This window comes from Arvicanthis niloticus, chromosome 21 (genome assembly GCF_011762505.2).
Source record: "Arvicanthis niloticus isolate mArvNil1 chromosome 21, mArvNil1.pat.X, whole genome shotgun sequence".
Lineage (NCBI taxonomy): Eukaryota > Metazoa > Chordata > Mammalia > Rodentia > Muridae > Arvicanthis > Arvicanthis niloticus.
Genome location: NC_047678.1, coordinates 17,915,759 through 17,936,253, shown reverse-complemented (window position 1 = coordinate 17,936,253; position 20,495 = coordinate 17,915,759). Strand labels below are relative to the sequence as shown.

The window sequence follows — 20,495 nt, the reverse complement described above, 5'->3', positions numbered from 1 at the left end:
CTATTTGCTTTTTTTCTAGTTTTCACATATGAGAAAAGATACGATAGTTGTCTGTGTCTGCCTCATTTTTCTTAGCATGGTCTTCAGTTCTCTCCATTTTCCTGAGAATAGTATAATGTCATTCCTCGATGTCCTAAATAATGCTCCACTGTGTGTGTGAGTGTGTGTGTGTGTGAGAAAGTGTGTGTGTGAGAGAGTGTGTGTGAATGTGTGAGTGTGTGTATGTGTAATTGTTTATCTATTAGTTGGCACCTAGCTTAATTCTGTATCTTAATTATTGTAACTGGTACTAAAATGAACATAGGTTTGCACGTTTATGCACAGATGTCAGTCTCTCCAGATATATATGTGCCAGAGTATTACATCCTAATTATAAAGTTTAATTTGCTTTTTCCTGAAGACTGATGCTACTGAGCAATTTTCATACATGTACCAGCCAATTGTAGTGTTTCTTTTGAGTAGTATCTCTTTAGATCATTTGATATTTTTTTTGATGAAATTATTTGTTCTTTTGAGTTCTTTATGTATTCTGGATATCGATCCCCTGTCAGATGGCTGTCTAGCAAAGGTATTCTTTTCTGTAGTTTGTCTCTTTGGTGTCAGGTTTTTTTTGTTTGTTTGGTTGGTTGGTTGGTTGGTTATTTTTTTGTTTTGTTTAGTTTAGTTTTTGGTTTTGTTGTCATTTGCTACACAGCATCTTTTTAATTTGATATAATCCCATTTGTCAGTTCTGGCTTTTGTTTGCTGGGCTAGCAGACTCTTCTTCAGGAAACCATTGCCTGTGCCAATATCTTGAATATTTCTGTTATTTTTCTTCTATAAGCTTCATAGTTTTTGAGCCTTTGATTTATTTTGTTGGTTTTTTTTAAGGCAGAAAAATCAATAATGGAGACTCTAGGTTGCATTTACTCCCTGAAGATGTCTTATTTCCTTGGCACTGTTTGTTGGTCAGGCTGGCCCTCCTCAATTCATGCTCTTGGCATCTTTGCTAGGATAGATAGCTATAGGTGGCTGGATTTATCTCTGAGTCCTGTGTCCTCTTCCCTTTTGTCCACATGTCTGGTTTCATACCAATTTCATGATGTTTTGTTCCGGTGCATCTGATATGATTTAAAACCAAATATTGTGACGATGCCAACGGCATCTTTGTGTTCCTAGTTTCTAATCTTTAAGTTATCAAGTAAGAGAGTAAAGGCTGCCTCTTGATGTTCCATGAGGAATGTGTGTACTTGGCATGTTTTGTATGAATGGATGTGTCACCTTAACATATCTTCTGATCTTCCTCCATCTCCCTTTTCTTTTCTTTCATCTAAATCTGACACACTAGTAAATCTACAAGAGATAGGCCTCTTTAACACTGTGGCCCAAGTCTCCTAAAGGGCTCTCCATCCCCTCACTTCCCTCACGTCTCCTAGGACCAACACTTATACACAGACTCTGCCTTCCCAAGGCCCATACATAAGTCAAAAAGAAGGCTGAAGAACTGTTTATCGGGAGAATTTTGGAAGACAGAGATAGAAAAGCATTCAGGGACATGAGCATGAAGTTTGGGGGACATGGAGAACACTTCAGTACTTTCCCTATGAGAAATGACAACACAATAGTACATTCCCTCGCCCCCCGAATCTCCATCTTTAGAATACAGAATGAGTTAGACCACACAAAGAAGGAAAGGGGGTGAGAGTAGGAGGCAGGCGTGAGCATGCTCAGATCTCCCCTAACACTAAAGTGCACATGGCCCAGGAAGGATGGAGAAGAGGATGAAGAGAGAAGTTGAAATTAAGTCTCAAGACACTCTACTGCCGTGTTAGGGAATTTGGATTTCTGTGAATTCCTGCGTTCTTCTGGGAGCCACGTTTCTGTCTGCATAGGACATATCAAAAGATCTTCCAGTGAGATGTAGTGCTGTGAAATTAATGGCATGTGGAGCAGTCCTCATCTCCATCGTTCTCATCCTCTACTGTCTGCTGATGTACATAGCACAAAGCCCTGCATATGCCCCTCTAATTGCCGTGGGCTTGCAAACCTGGGGAGTTTTTTCTGGTGTTTCTGAGGTTAGCTAGGGAACTTGTTCTCATTTGTGAAATTTCTGGTTGGAGTTGGACAAAGTGAATAGAAAAGGACTGAATAGACTCTGCATGTCAGGTTCTCCTGGGAGCTGGCAACGGCACCATCACTGGTCTGTGTTCTGCAGACCCAATTAGCCTTCGGTGTCCTGTTAGTGAATTTGAAAGCCATGCAATCACTGGGACTTCATTTTCGCTGGGATTTTTAGAAGTAATTAAAAAAATGAGACTTCATTTACACTTAAGAAACGTTGCCAGTGAGGCCTCGTACACACAGAATCACATAATTGCAAGGAAAGCCTTTGAGTCTTCCATTTGCATAACAAATTTCAAAAATCATAACACTAGCTCTGGCAAGGGCCTCCTGGCTGTGTCACCTTATGATGCATAGCATCACAAGGGTAAAAGAATGTCCAAGCAGAAAAGGTGTTGTGGTAAAACTCCAACCCAAAACACTGGAAGAGGCTAGTCTTAATGAGTCCCTACTAAGTCTCAGATTTTAAATGTCCAGCTACCTGTCAGCATTGCCTCTCTGGGAGCCACACGTCCAACCTGTGAACCCAGGGATGAAAAATTCAAAGGACAGCAGGCCATAGCATGGTAGATCATTTAAAGACTAAGTTAACTCCTTTTCCTTAGGTATTTACTTGTAAGAGTAAAATTTTGAGTCAATCAAATTCAGTTCCAAAAACTATGAAAAATCAGATAGCCACATTCTGGCCATCTCCATCTACTGACTATCCAGGTAGTGCAGGGAAGTAAGTCAGATGGCTGCTAATTCATGACAGTGTCTTAAGGAGTCTGGAGGTTTCTAGAAGATTCCACAGAATGCAGCAGTGCAGGTCATCTATCCTGTGCTAAACTAGATGTCTCTGACTTCCCTTTTGTGAGTTAGGCATCAGGGGAGCAGGTGGTCTTTTTGATCAGGTGGCTGCATGTGAGAAGAGCTGTAGAGACACAATCAGGAATACATCACCATGCTCCATGTCTGATTCCCCATTCTCCTGATGTGTTTCAGCACAGGGGTCCCCACCTGTTTCACTCTTCTTCGTGACCACTAACTCCTATCTCTACCAAGATGTTCTCCTCCAGCACAGGAAATCCTGGCCTTTCTAGAATATACAGCCCTGCTCCCCCATTCCTAAGGATGCTATTGATCTTGGATAAGAAAGACTCCTCCTATTCCATCCTGGGCCCTATCCTGGCTGAGTCTTATCATGCACTTAATAAAGAAGAATTTTTTATAAAAAAAAAAAAATGGAGGCTGAATGGGGGCAGGTACAAGACACTCATTGGAGCTTTGAAGTGAAGACAAAGAAAAGAATGGCCTCCAAGGGATCAAAAGGCAGACATAGCCCAAGGGCTATAAGCAGTGGCTTATAAGTAGCACATGCACCTGGAGCCGCGCGCAGCTCTGAGATGTATTATACATTTTCAGGCCTGTTCCCCTCTGCTAGAGTCTAGAATCAGTGCAGACAATTGGACTACATCCCTTCAGTTAATGAGCTTGGTCTAATTTAATACAAATTTCTGTTAATAAAGTCTGTGTTCGAGTTATTCAGCATCCCTCGGGTCTCCAATTTAAAAAAAAAAAAGAAAAGAAAAAAAGAAAGAAAAGAAAAAGGAAAGGCGCACACTAGCATAGACTGCTTTCTATCCAGGCAGCATTTCTTCCCTAAGGAATCTGCTTAGAACTTTATTCCCACAGATGCCCCTCCTACAAGGAGGCCAAGGTCAAATTTAGGAAACAGCACAAACCACCCCCACTCCTGGCCTCCATGTGTGCGTCGCTGGCATGCACTAGACATTTGGTGAGCACCATAAGCGGGCTCTGCTATAGACAGCTTAACAATATGTAGCATGGGCATAGTCCACACCCAACTCTGTATCTGGGTAGGGGCAACATAGCACCTGGATCTGAATGTAGAGAGGTACCACCAGAACTAGGTCAGTACCATCAAAGTAGACTCTAGAAGCTGCTAGAATCTGGGGCAAATCAGTTGTCAGATGGGCCTCACGTTTACTCAGAGCTCTGACAAAGTCCAGCTGAGACCTAAAAATGACTTCAGGGCCATCAGGCATCTGGCTGTCGTGGGAAAAGCCTGGGCTCAAGTAAGTAGAAGGGAACTCTAGACCCTTGCCACCAGTGACATTTCTGCCACTCAAGACTCTCAATTTCTCTGTCTAGAGAGTGAAATCAATATTGTGGATGACACATAAGCAACCTCTGACTCCATAAATTTAGGTCCTCGGTTTCAAGCATCTGACTTTTGGGGTCAAATCCTAAGTCATATGTTTTGTTATTGTTTAAACGTTTGCTATGAAAGCAAGCGAACGGCACACTTCGTTTTGTTTTTCCATTTAGAAGAAGAGGGTTAAGAAAGCTTGATGAGAATGTGTCATGGCCAGCCCTGATGACAGATCATTTTTCTTTGCAAGTCACCTGCAACTTATAGCTCTGTGAACCCCCTTTGGGGTTATATGCACATTGCTTGAAAGCGGCAGCTTGTGAGGGTCTATTACACACTTCACTTAGTCTTTGCATTCCGTGGGTGTCTCCATCACTGAAATGAGGGGGGAAAAAGAGAAAGCAAGATTTCAGACAGTCTGGCCATTTGCATTGCTCAAAATTGATAGTTGACCATCCGTGAAATTGCGTTCATTGAGGGGCATCCCCATCCACAAGCCTTGCAGAGAGCAGTGTTGGACTCGAGCAAAAGAAAGCACAGCTTCCTCTCGTCCCCATTTATTTCTTAGACTAAACAGCAGACAGAAAGATGGCAGGATCCATAGTAGCTTCCTGAATACCTTTGTATACGATGGAGACTTGGTGCCTTCATCATGGCCATAGGTCTTCTACCTCCAGTTTCTCTTACAGCGGTATTTCCAGTGAATAGACCCCACCTCTCAGAAGACAGAAAGCTGGGACAATGGGTGGTGGATTCAGCTATTCGTTCACATTAAATGAAATGGTCTGTTTCAGAATAGGACTGGCAGCATCAGATCATGTATGCCAAATAACATTGTCCTTGAGTGTCTGGGTTCTTGGTGCCCAGACGCCATACTGGCATGGAACATCAAGAACACTGAACTTCCTTATATAAAATGATAGAGTATTTTGCATAAAAATGACAAATACCTCCCCATATACTTCAAATTAACTGTAGATCATTTGTAAGACCTAATGTGGTATAAATGCTCAGTGATGATTCTTACTGATTAAAGAATAACGATAAGGAAAAAACTTGTCTGTGTTAGTATTACTTAGATGTTTTCAGTCTGTGGCTGGTTAAGTCAGTGGAAGTAAAACCACAGATTTGGAGGGGACAATTGTTTGGCTGGTTTTCAAAACAACTGGCTTTCCCAGCACTCTTCATCCCAGCCCTGGGAATTGCCCCTGAAGCCAGATAATGTCTGCAGAAGCCAGCATAACTGGGCACTCACTGCCAGCACCATATTGGTCTCCACCTGCGCCCCTCCAGTAAGTCTTCCTTGGACTTTTTCAGCCACATTTGATTGGATGATGTGCAGAGAGAGAGTTGGGTCAAGGCTGAATCTTAGCTTTACGTGGTCCTGGTCAAATGGCCTTGGAAAATTATCAAACCCTGTCTATAAACTTATAGAAAGAGTTACCCGTGTATCAGATACACACTCTCTACTCGCAAAGATGAAATGGTTTTTTTCCATACCCGTCTTTATTTCATTTCAAGCTTCATTCCATGTGAGTGAGAGAGCTTTAACCTCCCCAGATTTGGCATTTTTTTCCATTTCCTTGGGTAATGGCTGGTTGATTCCAGATGTGAGAATATAGAGTTATAGGGTAATGTGGGGCCAGTCACCTTCCCATGTGGTTATTCATTGAAATGATGTTCCTCTCCATCTTCTGGTCCTCAGTCACTACTAATGGTCCTTTAGGATTGATAGCTGTCTTGGCATTTCCTTGCCTTCCATGGGGCTACATCAATACTGGTGGTGCTTCTCTTGTTCTCTGTGTGCGTCCTTCTGTGGACAATCTGCCTAACACAATACAGATATCACATATCCTGCTGGGGCTCAGCCCCCAAAGCAGCTGTATGTGATTCTATTCTGTAATTTATTCTCTCCATTTCCCCATGCTACTTCACCTGGAAGAAACCAGGTTTCTTCCTCTATGCCTCCCAAAGGTGGACCACTGGCCTTCCTTGACCTTTCAAGGGTTGATGCCTCTGAAACCCACACTTGGATAGCTACTCAGCTTAGGGTTCTTCTTTGGCTATTCCTGTGGCAAGGCTAGACACATGCATAAATGAAAGTGAAATGAAAGAAATATCCAATAAAAATATAAGAAACAGAGCCTAAGATCTCCAAGATTTCCTCATCCTTAAAGACTAATGAAACAGCTTATGAAAGAACCTGATGGATTTCAAGAACTTATTGGTAGCTATTTAACTAGTTCTTCCCTCTGACCTAGTAGACATGTTGTTTAGAAATTTATCATATGCTGCCTTGAAATTCCTGATTATCTTAGAACATCTAATTCTTACATTTTAATTTAACATAATCTTTCTACTCAATATAAACTCTAAAGATCCCAGCCCACAACCTACAATTATATAAACCTAACATAAGACTAGACACACAGGCAATGTTTTTGAAATGCTGATCTAGTCTAAGGAATCCCAAACTCATGTCTGGAAGCAAAGTTTCGAGAATTTTTTTTGTTCTCTTAAAATGATTTATGACCATGTTTATTGTAAATTTTGACAGAAGAGCTGTGTAGTCCATGTGGACATCTTCAATATTAAAAAGGGAAACTTTCCAGTGTATCTATTATTTTTAATATCTTATATCACATCTAGCACTAGGTAAAATGTATTTCAAATTTTATGAATGTCTCCCATTGCTAACTAAACCCATTTCCTAGAAACTTTTGACTCATAAACATGGTATATCACAGATCTTGGATTCTTAAGTTAAAAATACAGAACATGATACCTTGGTAACCAAGGTAGTCACAGCCATTGGTCTTTGAGAAGGAGACTCTAAGAGAGATGATAAGGAAAGCTAGATGACAGATGATGTACTTGAAGTGTAGGGACATATACTTTACAACTTCAGGCCTAAGTTTTATTAATATGGGTGCTATCTTAGTTATGGTTTTATTGCTGTGAAGAGACACCATGGCTACAGCAACTCTTATAAAGGAAAATATTTAATTGGGGCTAGTTTATGGTTCTGAAGTTTAGTCTATTCTCATTATGGCAGGAAGCATGGTGACACGCAGGCAGATATGGTGGCGGAGAGGTAGCTGAGAGTTCTACATCTGCATGGGCAGGCAGCAGGAAGAGAACCATAAGCCCAGTAGCTAGGCTTGAGTATTTGAGACCTCAAAGCCTGCTTGCAGTAATAGATTTCCTCCAGCAAAGCCACACTCACTCTGGCAAAGCTAGTTACTCTGACAAGACCACACCTCCTAATAGTGCAACTCCCTGTGAGCATGTGTGGGCATTTTCTTTGAAACCACCACAGGTGCTATGTGAGTACCAGTCTCTCAGGGGGTTCATGAAGACTCAAGGAGATGCTGTATGTTGAGACTTCTCATGGTGTTGGGACACAGGTCCCACCTAGGCAGTGATGCTCACTGACTCTGCTGCTCAAAGGTAGAGACAAGTGTAGGCAGGAAATAGATGGGCATCTGGATGGCACCTCCATCATTCATGCTCAGGCCTTTATCCTCCTTTCTATAGGTCAATAAAAGATATCCAGATATCCAGTCACAGGATTAAAAGCCAGACATTTTGTTGCTATGACAAATACTCAATATTTACATGGGGACAGATTTATCTTGGCCCATGCTTCAGAGTCTTCAGGCCCTGGCCAGCCTGCCCCATCTTTTCCAGAACATCCTGGCGGAAGGGTGGGAAGGAGCAGAGTTGTTCCTAAAACATCCACGGAACAGATAAGCGTGAACTGCATCTTCCAATGGGGCCTCACCCCCATTCTGATAACTCCCAGCAGTCTATTCATATTTTGAATCCCACAGTGGATTAAGTCAATGATTTCATTAGAGCCCTCATGACCCAATCACTTTCTAAAGCTCACTGTCTAAACACAAGATACCAACCCCTCAATATGGGAGCCGTTTGGGGGGAGGGGGGGCTTGGTATCCAAGCCATAGCACATGTGACTGTTATAGAAAAGCACTTTATCCACAAGGAAGCGTCTAGATCAGAAAACTCCAAATTGTCCTCCCATAGCCATGGCTATTTCAGGCCATCCCTCAAAGCCACAGTTATTTTGGAATTCCCCATGAACCAAACACTAAACAAAAGTCTTATATTCAAAGCAAAGAATCCTTATGTGGCAAGGAAACAACCCATGGGGCAAAATGGTTTCATACATAAAACCAGATTGTTCCTGAAGCAGAGGATATCCCGAAGCACAGCAGTGGGGATACATCTGGGTCCTACTTGGTCCCATGTGCTTCTTCTACCTCTGCCCTACATTTTACATTGTCCTTATCATCCCAGTCTAATGGCAAGATGGCTTCTGCAGCTGTGGCTTATGGCAAGATGGCTTTTGCAGCTGTGGCTTCTCTATAGAAAGACAACAAGAATTAATTGTAAACCTTCTGAGAGATAAAAAAAAATAGAAGCTTTTATGTATAAGCTATCAGTCATCATCTCTCACTACAGTAGCCTAAATTTGATCCTTTGCATATTTTGGAACCATAATTATAGCTTTTTGAATGCCAGGTACTGATTGGCTTCATTTTGGTACTTGGCCCCAGACCCACCCCTGAATCCATCACTGGAGCAATGATGGTATAATAAAATTTGCTTAGACTCTATCCCTGTAGTCAATTCATGCCCAAGGCCCTGGGGCTGCCTTAGCACGAAGGAAAGGGTGAGACAGAGCCTTGGTGCCCATGAAGACTCTGATGGAATTCAGCGCATCATCTCCTTCAATTCAACGGGCAATTATAAAGTGTCTGCTGTGTGCCAGGCAGAGTATAGCATGCCAAGAGGACACAAGAGGCCAAGTGTTCTTGAGAAGAATAAATGAGTCAACTTATGCACAGTGTCTGGTGCACCCTCAGCCCCTAATACTTACTTGCTCAGTATTGTCTTCATTAAAATGAATAATGCATGAGTGATCCTTGCTATCCAGGAAAGAGAGGCTTAAACTAATAAATTATAGCAGCTTGCAAAGAGCAAGCCTGCGGGTAGCATCAAGGAGAGAGATCACATAAGGAGTATGCAAAAGGACCAGCGTGGAGAAGCTCACTGCTCAGTGCTGCTTGGTGCTCCTTAACCTTGGCTTCCCATCTGCTTTTACCCAACAAGCTTTTCAAACTCCCCATACCAATTAAATAAAAATCTCTAAGGGGTGGGTCAGACCAAGTACTAGGCACCAGTTTATCTTTTTAAAAGATTTGCAGATGGTTAAAATGATAACCGTTTAAGCTGCTGAAGACAGCACATATGTGTAAACAATTTGCCAGCAATGCCAGGTGGAAGGGGCTGCAAAAACCAACTAACTATGACCCAAGCCCTAAGCCTGGAGCACAGTGGGACTCGGGGTTGGGACAGGGCATGGGAAGCAGGGACTCAATAAAGTTTGAGGAAATAGCATTGACAGGAAATCTAAGAGACCTTGAAAAATGGTGAAATTTGCATAATCTGGAGGAACAGGGAGGACAGGGTAGGTATGGGTATAAGAGCAACAAGTGAACCCAGGCAAGTCCTCCTGCATCTAGGCAGTAGAAAGAGCCACGCAGTAAGTTGACAAGGGTGATTCAGGAATAGGGAACATTCAGTAGTTTCAATAGGAAAGCAGAAAGAAATGGGGTATCAAGGAATTACAAAGACGTTCCTAACACACTAAGAAACATAAGAACTGTGTGCCAAAGGAGCACCCACTACCCAGAGAGCTTTGTTGGCACAGCCCAGCTTTCTAAAAGGCAGCAAGGGTACCACAGTGCCGCTTGCTGGAAGGCTGCCCTTCGGGGAGCTGGGAAAGCCACTCACAGGCAGGCATAGTCTGTTCTGAAGCCTCAGGCAAAGTCAAACACAGAAGCAGCAGAGCTGCTCTGTGGAGCCAGACAATGTACCAGAGCAAGGAGACACAAAGGTGTCCTGTGACCCATGGGTGCTCAGCAAGTTTTCAAAACCTTTCCGGGGAACTATCAAGATAGGAACCTGGTCCGTCTTCCCTCCACAACAACAACAAAAAACCAAGCAAGAACCAGACTAGGTCTGTCCATGCAATCCTCCCCCAAGATAGGGGAGGGAGGCTGTAATTAGTAAAGATACCAGGAAAGGCTATCTGGGTAAGTGGGCTATAAGCAGACCTCATGGGAAGCCTGGCTTGGAGACCAGGGAGGAGATGGGAGTATCTTCTAAAGAGGCTGCAATCTGAGCATTTAGGACCATGTGCGGCACGGGCAGCCCCAAGCTCCCACAGTACTCAGCCTCTGCAGATGGTACCTTGTGTCGTCCTTCCTACCTACTGTCCCCAAGGCAGATGACAACATTTCTTGTTCTTACAGGAGGCGAAGTGGCCAAACCACGGTTTGCGCAATTTTTCCATGGCAGCCTTGCGAGTCTCACGATCCGTCCTGGCAAAATGGAAAGCCAGAAGGTGATTTCTTGTTTGCAGGCCTGCAAAGAAGGACTGGATATTAATTCCTTAGAAAGCCTCGGGCGAGGCATAAAGGTAAGGAAGGCACAGGACTATCAATAACCACTGATTGATGAGTCAATAACCACTGATTGATGAGTTGAAAGCTACCCAAGACCTAAGCATGCCAGGAAACAGTTATTTCCAGAGGAACCTCACAGAAATGGTGCCTCAGTTATGGTGTGGCCACACTTTAATAGGGAACAGGTAGTGACCATGACTTCCAGAATGGACTTCTGATGCCAGCTCCTGAAGCTTCTAAATCAGGTGCTGTGGAGTAGACAGTTGGAGCCATTCCATGTCTGCCTGGAGGGAGGTATGAAGCTCCATTTGTCTGTAAATTGGTTGGTTGTTTTGCTATTCATTTGCCTAAAGGCACTAAAGCGGCATGCAAGAATATGTTTCAGAAACATAAAAAGTGAAATTACAACTCCAAAACACAAATGAGGAAAGAAAGAGAAGACAGACATGAGGTAGAAGTGGAAAACAGATATGACAGCCACTAGGTCTTACATTGTTAACGTGGAGCCAATTCCCCTCCAAGCAATATCTGGAAGTCAGAAGGAACATGAAAAGATTCATGATTTTTATTGCTTATGTGAAGCAAAAATATACACCTGATTTGGGAAATCAGAGCTGTGTCCATAGGAAAGTATCTCCTGGGAGGCAGAGGGAGAGGCAGCTATGACCCCAGCAAGCTTCTCTCCCACAGGCAGGGTTACCTTTTGGCCTCACTCAGCTATAAGAAGCTCCTGCTGGTCCTAGGCCCCTGGGTTATAAGTAAAAATAAGGACCAGTCCCATCTAAGACCCTGATGTGTGAGTCCCCATCCCCAGTGTGAGAAGGGGAGTCCCAAACCCTTTCTAGAAGTCAAGATGCCCCATCCTCTGTGTCCTGAAGACCAGGACAGCTCCTTGGGTCCCCAGAATCCATAGTTGTTTCTCCTTTGGCCATTTCCCAAGGGACAGTGCCAACATCAGAGGACTGCCACTGCTGCCCATCTGTACCCAGTCTGCCATGGCCCTGCCTTGCCATCCTATGGGCTGCATTTCCTAGCCAGTGGCTCACTTTCCAGCAGAACCTGCTCTAACAGGGCCCTGATGCTTAAAGATTCTGTCCCTGGGTATCCAAGCAGTTCCTGTTGGTCTGAGCACCTATGATGTTCATTAAAATGTGATCACCTCAGCAAACATGTCATGTTTTAGGTGTAGAAGGGGTTTTATAGTAGTGTCCTGGAGACCAGGACAGCTCCTCAGGTCCCCAGAGGTGGATGCTCTCAGCTTATTCTCTTCAGATAACTCAGTGGTCCTAATGGTGAATAAACCTGCTTGGGTACCTGCTACTTGACAGTGAGCACTGGCTTCCTGAAAGCCTCCGAGAGGCCTATGACCGTGACTCTTCTCAAGACCTCTTACCATTGACATAACTACCATGAGCTTCTCAACCAGGTACTGAGAACTGAAGAATAAAGTATGCTCAAGAAACCCTTAAGTTAGTGATGGGCTGAGCCACAGTTGGAATGTAGGCAGTCCCACTTCAGAGCCTCCAACTCAGGGTGAAAGGCCTCCAGGGAAGGCTCCCAGAGAAAAGAATGTGTAAGGACAGGTAGGGCTGTACCTGGGGAAAGAAGGGGATCGGAGAGGCCAGCCATTTTAAGATTTGGGGATCTGAGCAGTAGCAAAGAAGCATCGCAGAAAGCACAGGAACCTCAAGGCCAGTGTCGTGGGCACCCAAGCACTGGCACAAAAGTGGGACCAAAGAGCTTGGTGGAGACCACACCATGGATGCTCCTGGATGCATTTAGAGGTATACTTCTTACTTTATCAGCACTAAGAGCCATTGAGAGCCCAAGCAAGAGGGAATAATCTTGTGTTACATTATGTATGTATGTATGTATGTATGTATGTATGTATGTATGTATTATTTATATATGTATTTATGTGGAGTTAAAGGTGCCCACCCTGGACATTGGGTCAGAATGAGAAAATGGAAGAAATACAGTAGGCATGGTTAGGCAATATTGACCTTCCAGATATTGTTTAGCATGGGTTTGACATGCATGTTAATCACATATCATTGGAGAAAGCATACAAGACCACTTGGTACTGGAAACGCTGGTCTAATCCTTAGGCGTTATCTTTCTTGGGCTGTTGTCTACCCAGTACTATGGAGATCCAACCTCCAACCCTCTCTTGCTCACTCCAACTCACTACCTGCCTCGGAATGCATGCTCTGCTTTGAGCCATCCCGAGGGGCCACTGTTGCAGAGTTCCAGGCTTGACAGAGCGAGTAAAGCAGACATCCTAGACTTAACGGCCAGGCAATTTGTGAATTATAAATTAAGAACCAAAGTGGTTTCTACAGAGTAGTCCTAGCCCGTGGAAAGGAAAGGTGGGAAGATAAGTGTCACACAAATGAGAGGGGTCTGAGGGGAGGCTTCTCAGCAACCCACCTGCTCTTACCCAAGTCACCACAAATGATCCTTCCCCATCCCTAAGGCATGGCTTGTGAGAGCTCCAGGTCTGTGAGAGGAGTTAATAAGACACACAGTTTACACAGCACTCACTGGGGGCTATTTTATGTTCATTATCTCTGCTCCTCAAAACAAATTAAATATTATGACCTCATTTCAAAAGCAAGGGGACTGGGGCTTGGGGACTTGTCCAAAATAAGTCCCTGTTCTTTCCTCCACACTAGCAACTCTGATTAAAAGATGGTCTTGACCATTATTAAAACTAACTTCCTTCTGTCCCTGTGTATCTCCCACACGTCATTTCTGAATGACTCTCATTTGATTTGCCAGTGACTAGCCTCCTTCTGTGTGACTGACTTATAAAGAAGCGAGGCATCGCTTGCTGAAGGGATTTCTTCACTCACAGGGCCTGGTACGAGCTCTCTGCTCCACTTGTCTTCCTGAGGACCATGCAAGGGGTCATTGAGCCCCCAAGGGGGTGATGACCCACAAGGTAACAGCCTCTGCTGTACAGGGTTGTGCTGGCTGTTGTATGGCAGCCATGCAAGATACCGTGTAACAGCGACATTTTGGAAGAGTATCTTGTTCTAATTTTCCTGGCACCACCACCATCAGTGTGGGAGAGCAAAAAAGAATAGGGACCTTAGAGCCAGACACTAGTAGGTCCTCAGCACTGATATTTACTTACTATTTACTGCCTTGGTGTTTCTGGGCAAGATATTTGAACCTCGTATAAAATGGAATTAATACTATGTATCTTTTAGCATTGCATTAATTTACCAAGCATATAGATATGCATCCCTGTATCACGCCTACTGGGTTCTCGACAAATCACAGGTCCTTTTTGGCACAGGAGACCTTTCTGTTAATTTGTTACTTAATTCTCTTATGTATTCAGAGGCAGGTGCATGCCATGAAACTCACATAGAGGTCAGGAGACAACTTGAGAAATTCAGTTCCCCCTTCCACCATGTGGGTCTCAGGGATGGAATTCAGATTGTCAGGCCTGATGGCAAAGGCCCTTATTCTCTGAGCCATTTGGTGCAGATCAAAGAAGCTGGCAGGTGACCAAGGAATGTCAAGGTGCCCAGCAAGCTATGGCCAGCCTGCTGCTGAAGCACAAGGAGCCCAGGCTGTAGATGGGGATTTCACTGGTAGTCCAGCCCATAAGGAAACTGAGGAAACCAGCTGAATGTCTGGGAGAAGTGGTCATTTGGGAAGGCATCTTCCAGCCTGCCATCTTTCAGTCTGGCATCTTCCTGGCTCTCAATGGCCACAGCACAGATTCCTAAGGACCTGTGGGCACCTTCTGTCCCTATGGTTATGCCAATACAGACATGTCTGCCACATCACCACAGAATACTGCAGCTAGAAAAATATGAGAACCCATGTAGGCTTTCATTGATCCTGCAAGAATTGTATTGACACCTGGGCTTAGTACTGTCTTCATCTCCTTTGGTCAGAAGGATGTTCCTGGGTCCAGCCTAGGGAGTTAACTGGAAAGCCAACACATTGGCTAATCTATGCTTTTGCTAAGAGGATTCAGTGAAGACATGTCCTCTGCTCATTGCCTAGGAATGCTACCAGATCATCTTTCTAGAACAGTAGTTCTCAAAATGACCCTTTCAGAGGGGTCACCTAAGACCATCAAAAAATACAGATATTTATATTATGATTCATACGAGGAACAAAATTACAGTTGTGAAGTAGCAACAAAAATAATTTTATGGTTGAGGTCATCACAACATGAGGAACTGTATTAAAGGATTACAGCATTAGGAAGGTCGAGGACCTCTGCTGTAGGAGGAACCTGCTGACCTTTCTATCCATCCATCATGCCAGGCTCAAACCTTAGCCTACTCTGCAGTTCTCATCATCTTCATACTACTGCTGCCCTAGACCCTGTGGGAAAGCTGAGGAAAACTAGTAACCAGGCCCCGATGGTCCTCACACACATATCAGCAGCACCACAAGCCTGTGAAAAAGCACCAGTGACACTTTAAAAAGGTCAGTTCTGAGTAGTGTTGTTGGTAGGATGACCTTAAATCTTCTTGGATCTAGGATGGGTGGCTTGTAAATGATCATGACCCACTTGTGTGTGGTGGCTTCAGAGCTGAGCACCCAAAGTAGAAGTTATCTGTGGCTAGAGACACACCAATGGCTGGCTGTGAAACATGAACCTGGAGTCTCTTAAATGTAGGGCATAGAAGCTGTGCTCGTGGACAGAGGTCATAGCTCAGAGACATCCTACCCAGGCGTCTGAGGGACAGGAAAAAATAGTTAGACCATGGGGAAGGTAACAAAGGCACAATGGCCTTATCAGCAAAGACTCAACAAAGATGGGCTAACTGCAGCTCTGGGGATTATTACCCAAGTTCTCACATTGCAGGCATCCTTAATCTAAAGTTCTGAAATACAAAACTTCATAGGCACTGATAAGCTAGTACCAATGGAAAGTTGGCCCCAGTCAAACCACAGGCACACTAAAACATATTATATACAATATTCAGACTTTCAGACTGTGTATATGAGGTATGCACTTCATTTGTAGAATTAGGTTCTAGCCCCACAACATCTTATTACATATATGTGCAGATATTTTAATTCTTAAAGAAAAAATATAAAATCTCAAATGCTTCTGGCCCCAGATGTTTCATTTGTAGTATATTCATCCTGTTTGTTATCTCGTTTAAACTTCAGACAGATACTCATTTTTCTTTTCAGATTTAAATAAGGAAATGAAGTTCAGAAAGAGAAACTAACTGTCCAAATCTGTACTCTGTAATGTGCACTGGATCCAAAATGACAATCCCAAATGTTGTGGTCCCTCAGACATGCTCCATAGCCTCAGAGAAGAAACATGGCTGGGAAGGGTTGACTTCATCCTCCAGACACATTGACCTATTGTGGTAGTAACTCCTCAGACTCAGTAGATTGACACATAGAAGGGTTTTCCTCTTGAACTCAGTATGGGAGGTGAGATAGAATTCCTGGGTAGAGGCTGAAGGTCACTGAAATGAAGGAAAAAGACTAGCGAACCCCATAGGACATTTCCCTGCCTTGGCCCAGCTCATTATACTGCACTCCTGGTCATGTCTCATTGGTTGGGTATGGTCATGTAGCCTTGGAACACATGGCACATGGGAGGCAGGAAGTATCACTTCTGTAGTGCCCAGGAAGGGGAGTGAAGCAGGGTTTGGTACTGTGATGATGCGTTCTGCTGAAAAATAAGAAGGAGGTCCTGGGTGGACTGAGGGAGATGGTGCTGAGTGAAATGGAGGCTTGGGGTCCATTCATTTATTTATCTAAATGGACTTTCTCAGATCACTAGGGCTAGCTAGTTTCTGAGAGCAAGGGATTAGTGGGGGGTCCCCATGTTCAGTGAGAAAAGCCCTCATCAATGTGCCAGGAAATCATGCTACTATTTGGGAAGTGCCACCAGAGAAAAGCACACAATCCTAGTGGGACCTACATGAGGAAAACTGAGTGCGTCAAGAAATAGACAACAATAGAATACTTATATAGTAGCTAAGACCTGTCGGTTGACTAGGTCCACCATGCGACTGACTCACATGGTTCAATGTCACCAACAATGAATGATACATCCATCTCCAAACACAGAACAAGGGTACCACTATGAAGACATTGAGTCAGGTCAGGAAAAAGTAAATGGATAGTTTTTTCTGAAACCCATTAAAACATATATTCAACATCCTGTACAGTAAGGGAAATATGAATTAAAACTAGAGTAAGTTGACCTTTGTTACCTCTCAGTCTGGCCAAGTTCCCAAAGATTGACAGCATACAGATAGCTGTAGTTAGAGAAGAGGTACTTGCCCTCTGCTAGAAGGTGCGTGTGCGTGTGCATGTGTGTGTGTGAATGGGTGGGCACCCACATACATGTGTGCATGTGCATGTGTACACGTGCAGGTGTACACACTTTCACAAGTCCAGCAATCAGAAATTTGTAAGCGTGGGCAAAAAGCATATATTACTATTTGACCTAGAAATTTCCCTTGCCAAGATTTGTCCTTTAGATACACCCACATGCCTATATATACAAGATATATCTATATATATCGATTATGGAGATAATAATAAAAAATTGAAATTAGCACAAAAACTCTATTACAGGGCATGGTGGCTCACCCCTTTCATCTCAGAACTCAAGAGGCATAGGCAGGCTAATAATCTCTGAATTTGAGGCTAGCCTGGTCTACATAGTAAATTCTAAGTCAGTCAGGGCTACATAGTGAGACCCTGTCTGTAGATCAAAACAAAAATACTTCTTACTAGGAACAGTGTGCCTGGGTTTTCAGATTTCCATCCTGCGGTTCAGACTGATATCTCCAGGAATGTCTATCCCTGGGGTAGAGCTCCTGGGGAAGTCCCTGAAGTTCTTCAGAAGTTCTGGGAACAATTTTGGTAGCATTAGTGGCCGCTTTGTGGAGTTTGACAGTTTTCAGCGGGGCATGCCCACCATTGACTATATTCCTCACGATGCCCACTTCTGTCTTCCAGTATCACTTCAACCCTTCACAGTCCATCCTCGTGATGGAAGGCGATGACATTGGGAACATCAACCAAGCCCTCCAGAAAGTCTCCTACATCAACTCCCGGCAGTTCCCAACAGCAGGAGTCCGGCGCCTCAGACTCTCTTCCAAAGTCCAGTGAGTGAAAGCCACTCAGCCTAGGCCCAGCTGAGGAGGCAACAGTGGTCCCTTTAAATTGTTGCTTTGCATGTAGGGCTTCTCTTACTCAACATTCCTCAACTCTGCTGTCCACCAGAGGATGCTCAGGGACCTATGCTTTTGCTTTCTTAAGAGGAATGTTATCTTATGTCACCAATTCAAACCCAGCTTTCTGTGTTTTATCTAATCTGGTGCCTAGACAGTCCTGTTTTTTATAAATTCTCCAGCAGCTAGATGCATGGTAGACACTTGACAAATATTTATTAAATTCAGTCAAATTAACCAACTTTACTTGTAGAAATCCAAAATATTACAAGAATGCCAGGCGAAGACAAGGCATGGTTCTTGTCCCCGGGGAGCAGAGTTCAGCTATGAAGTGAGATTACTGAAAGTTTTGGAGAGCTCACTTTTAGTCTTCAGGAATCACTTCCCAGACATGGCAGCTACCTGAGATGACTGCTAGGCGGGGAACCCCAGAGAGACTCCCGGGAGGTAGAAATGGAATCAGTGACCACCCAGGATAGAAGAACTCAGGAGAAAAAAACAAGGGTGGGGAGGATGAGTCTGCTGACTGCTACATTTCTGGGTCTGGCAGAGATTCCCCCTTGGGTAGCAATACTCAGTGGAGTGTTTACAAAGAGCATTCCCACTCCAGAGGCCCAAGGTTAGATGTAGACACCTCTCAGTCAGCTCCAAAGTACAGCAAAGAAGAGGGGAGACACTGCCCAGTGCCCATCTCTGAGACCTGCCATCCAGGTCTGCAAGGAGAATATAAGAAGAGAGGAACCCACTGGGGAGACATGGCAAAGACCACAAGAAGGTGATGGCAAGGGAGACAGGAAGCTGGCCTGGGAACCTGCAATGGCAGACAGATCTCAGCATCTCACCTTGAGCATGAAGAGAAGAAAAATCTATCTCTACAGGAGACTTACACAAAGGGCCCTCTCTTCTTCCATGGGGACCTTCGCACAGCATTCATGATGATGGCTGTCTCTTTGGAGCTCTAGCACCAATCCCTAGAGCACACAGTTGGTCTAGGCAGGGCTCACTATGTTTGGCCAAGTCTTTGGAGTCCATGATAACAGAGTATCGATGACATGTAGGCTTCAGTGAGTCTAGTGAGAAAGGTTGGACTCAAACCATGATGCAGGCTCTGCACAGCAGGGTTTTTTGGGGGTCTTTATAACTAATTATTACTAACGTACGGTGAGTACTGCTCTCCCTATTGTATAGATAAGAAGTAGCCTAACAGGGCATGGACCCTCATCTATCTTACTTCCCAGCCTTGGTTCTTGTACTATCATTTCTGACTCCCAGACTTTCACGTGGCAGTGCACTAGGGTGAGGTAATAGAGTGACAGCTGCCTTCTGCTCTCGCCCACAGAAAAGGTGTACTCCTATGCTGTCCCCACAGAGACAGAACACATACGTATGCCACAGCAGGAGAATTTAGCCCTGGGGTCTCATTTAGTAAGATGACTAGAGCCAACCAGACTGCAATTCCCTTACCAAATACTAATGCACAAAAGCAAGCCGTTGCTTCCTAATTAATGCGGCCATTGATTACTTTGCTAAAAGATAATGAAAGCTTTAACAGTTACTTGTTGCTAGTATAGAAAAGTCCCATCCCTCCCAGGAGCCAATCTTTTAAGTCTCTGCATTGTTAGTGGTTAGAATGGTAATGTGGCTTTAAATGTGACGGTCTGCTGACGTCCTCAGAGACTCCTAACAGTTGGGACAACTGGCAAGGGCTGGAGGGGGCAGTCCCTTACCCTTGACTCTAGGGTGGATGGCTTAAGCGATCAGCTGATCCAGACCATGACTGCAGATGTCTTCCCAGGTGCTTTGGGGAAGACGTGTGCATCAGCATCCCAGATGTGGATGCCTACATCATGGTCCTGCAGGCCATCGAGCCCCAGATCACCCTCCAGGGAACAGAGCGTTTCTGGAGACCTGCTGCCCAGTTTGAAAGTGCCAGAGGAGTGACTCTCTTCCCTGACATCAAAATTGTTAGCACCTTTGCCAAGTCTGAAGCCCCTGGGGACATGAGAGCCACAGGCACAGGTAAGTACGGGGCCATAGGGCAGGTGGATATTAACCCCTTACAGACAAGTAAAACGATACTTCAGGACAACCAACCACACTGCTCACCAGTGGCAAAATGATACATAGTAGGAAAAGCCAAACAAAGCTAGAAGAATTCAGATGATCAGCAGGAGGAAGGACAGATAGCTCAAAGTGTAGCACAGCCATGTTAGTGGCAGGAAGCAGGAAGAAAGACACTATGCTACATGGTAAGTGAAACGAAGTGACGTGCACACTTGGCGGTATCCATGTAGCATGATCAGGGCCGTGTAAGGAAGAGATACCCAGAAGAAGAGGTGCTGGATACTAACCGCAGTGTTCTCCGAGAATCACGGAGATGATTTGTTTCTGCTTCCTTTCCCTTTTTTTTGTGACTACAAAAAATATGTGTGTATTTTTCTGATCATTAGAAGAAAAGCTAGAGGTGTTCAAAGGATAGAATCCAGCTTTGCATTCCCACTTACAGAGCAGGAGGCTGGGTCTCACGTGCCAATATGACTAAGCTCTGGGCGGGAGACT

The 20,495-nt window shown here is 44.3% G+C and overlaps 1 protein-coding gene across 1 annotated transcript in view; it reads left to right on the top strand.

Annotated features, from left to right (window-relative positions):
• Clstn2 (calsyntenin 2) overlaps window positions 1-20,495 on the top strand; it is a 583,317-nt gene that overhangs the window by 545,756 nt on the left and 17,066 nt on the right. The window contains exons 10-12 of the mRNA XM_076917814.1: window positions 10,597-10,763; window positions 17,722-17,870; window positions 19,732-19,955. Coding sequence (XP_076773929.1) covers window positions 10,597-10,763; window positions 17,722-17,870; window positions 19,732-19,955 — 540 coding nt within the window. The remainder of the gene's footprint in view (window positions 1-10,596; window positions 10,764-17,721; window positions 17,871-19,731; window positions 19,956-20,495) is intronic.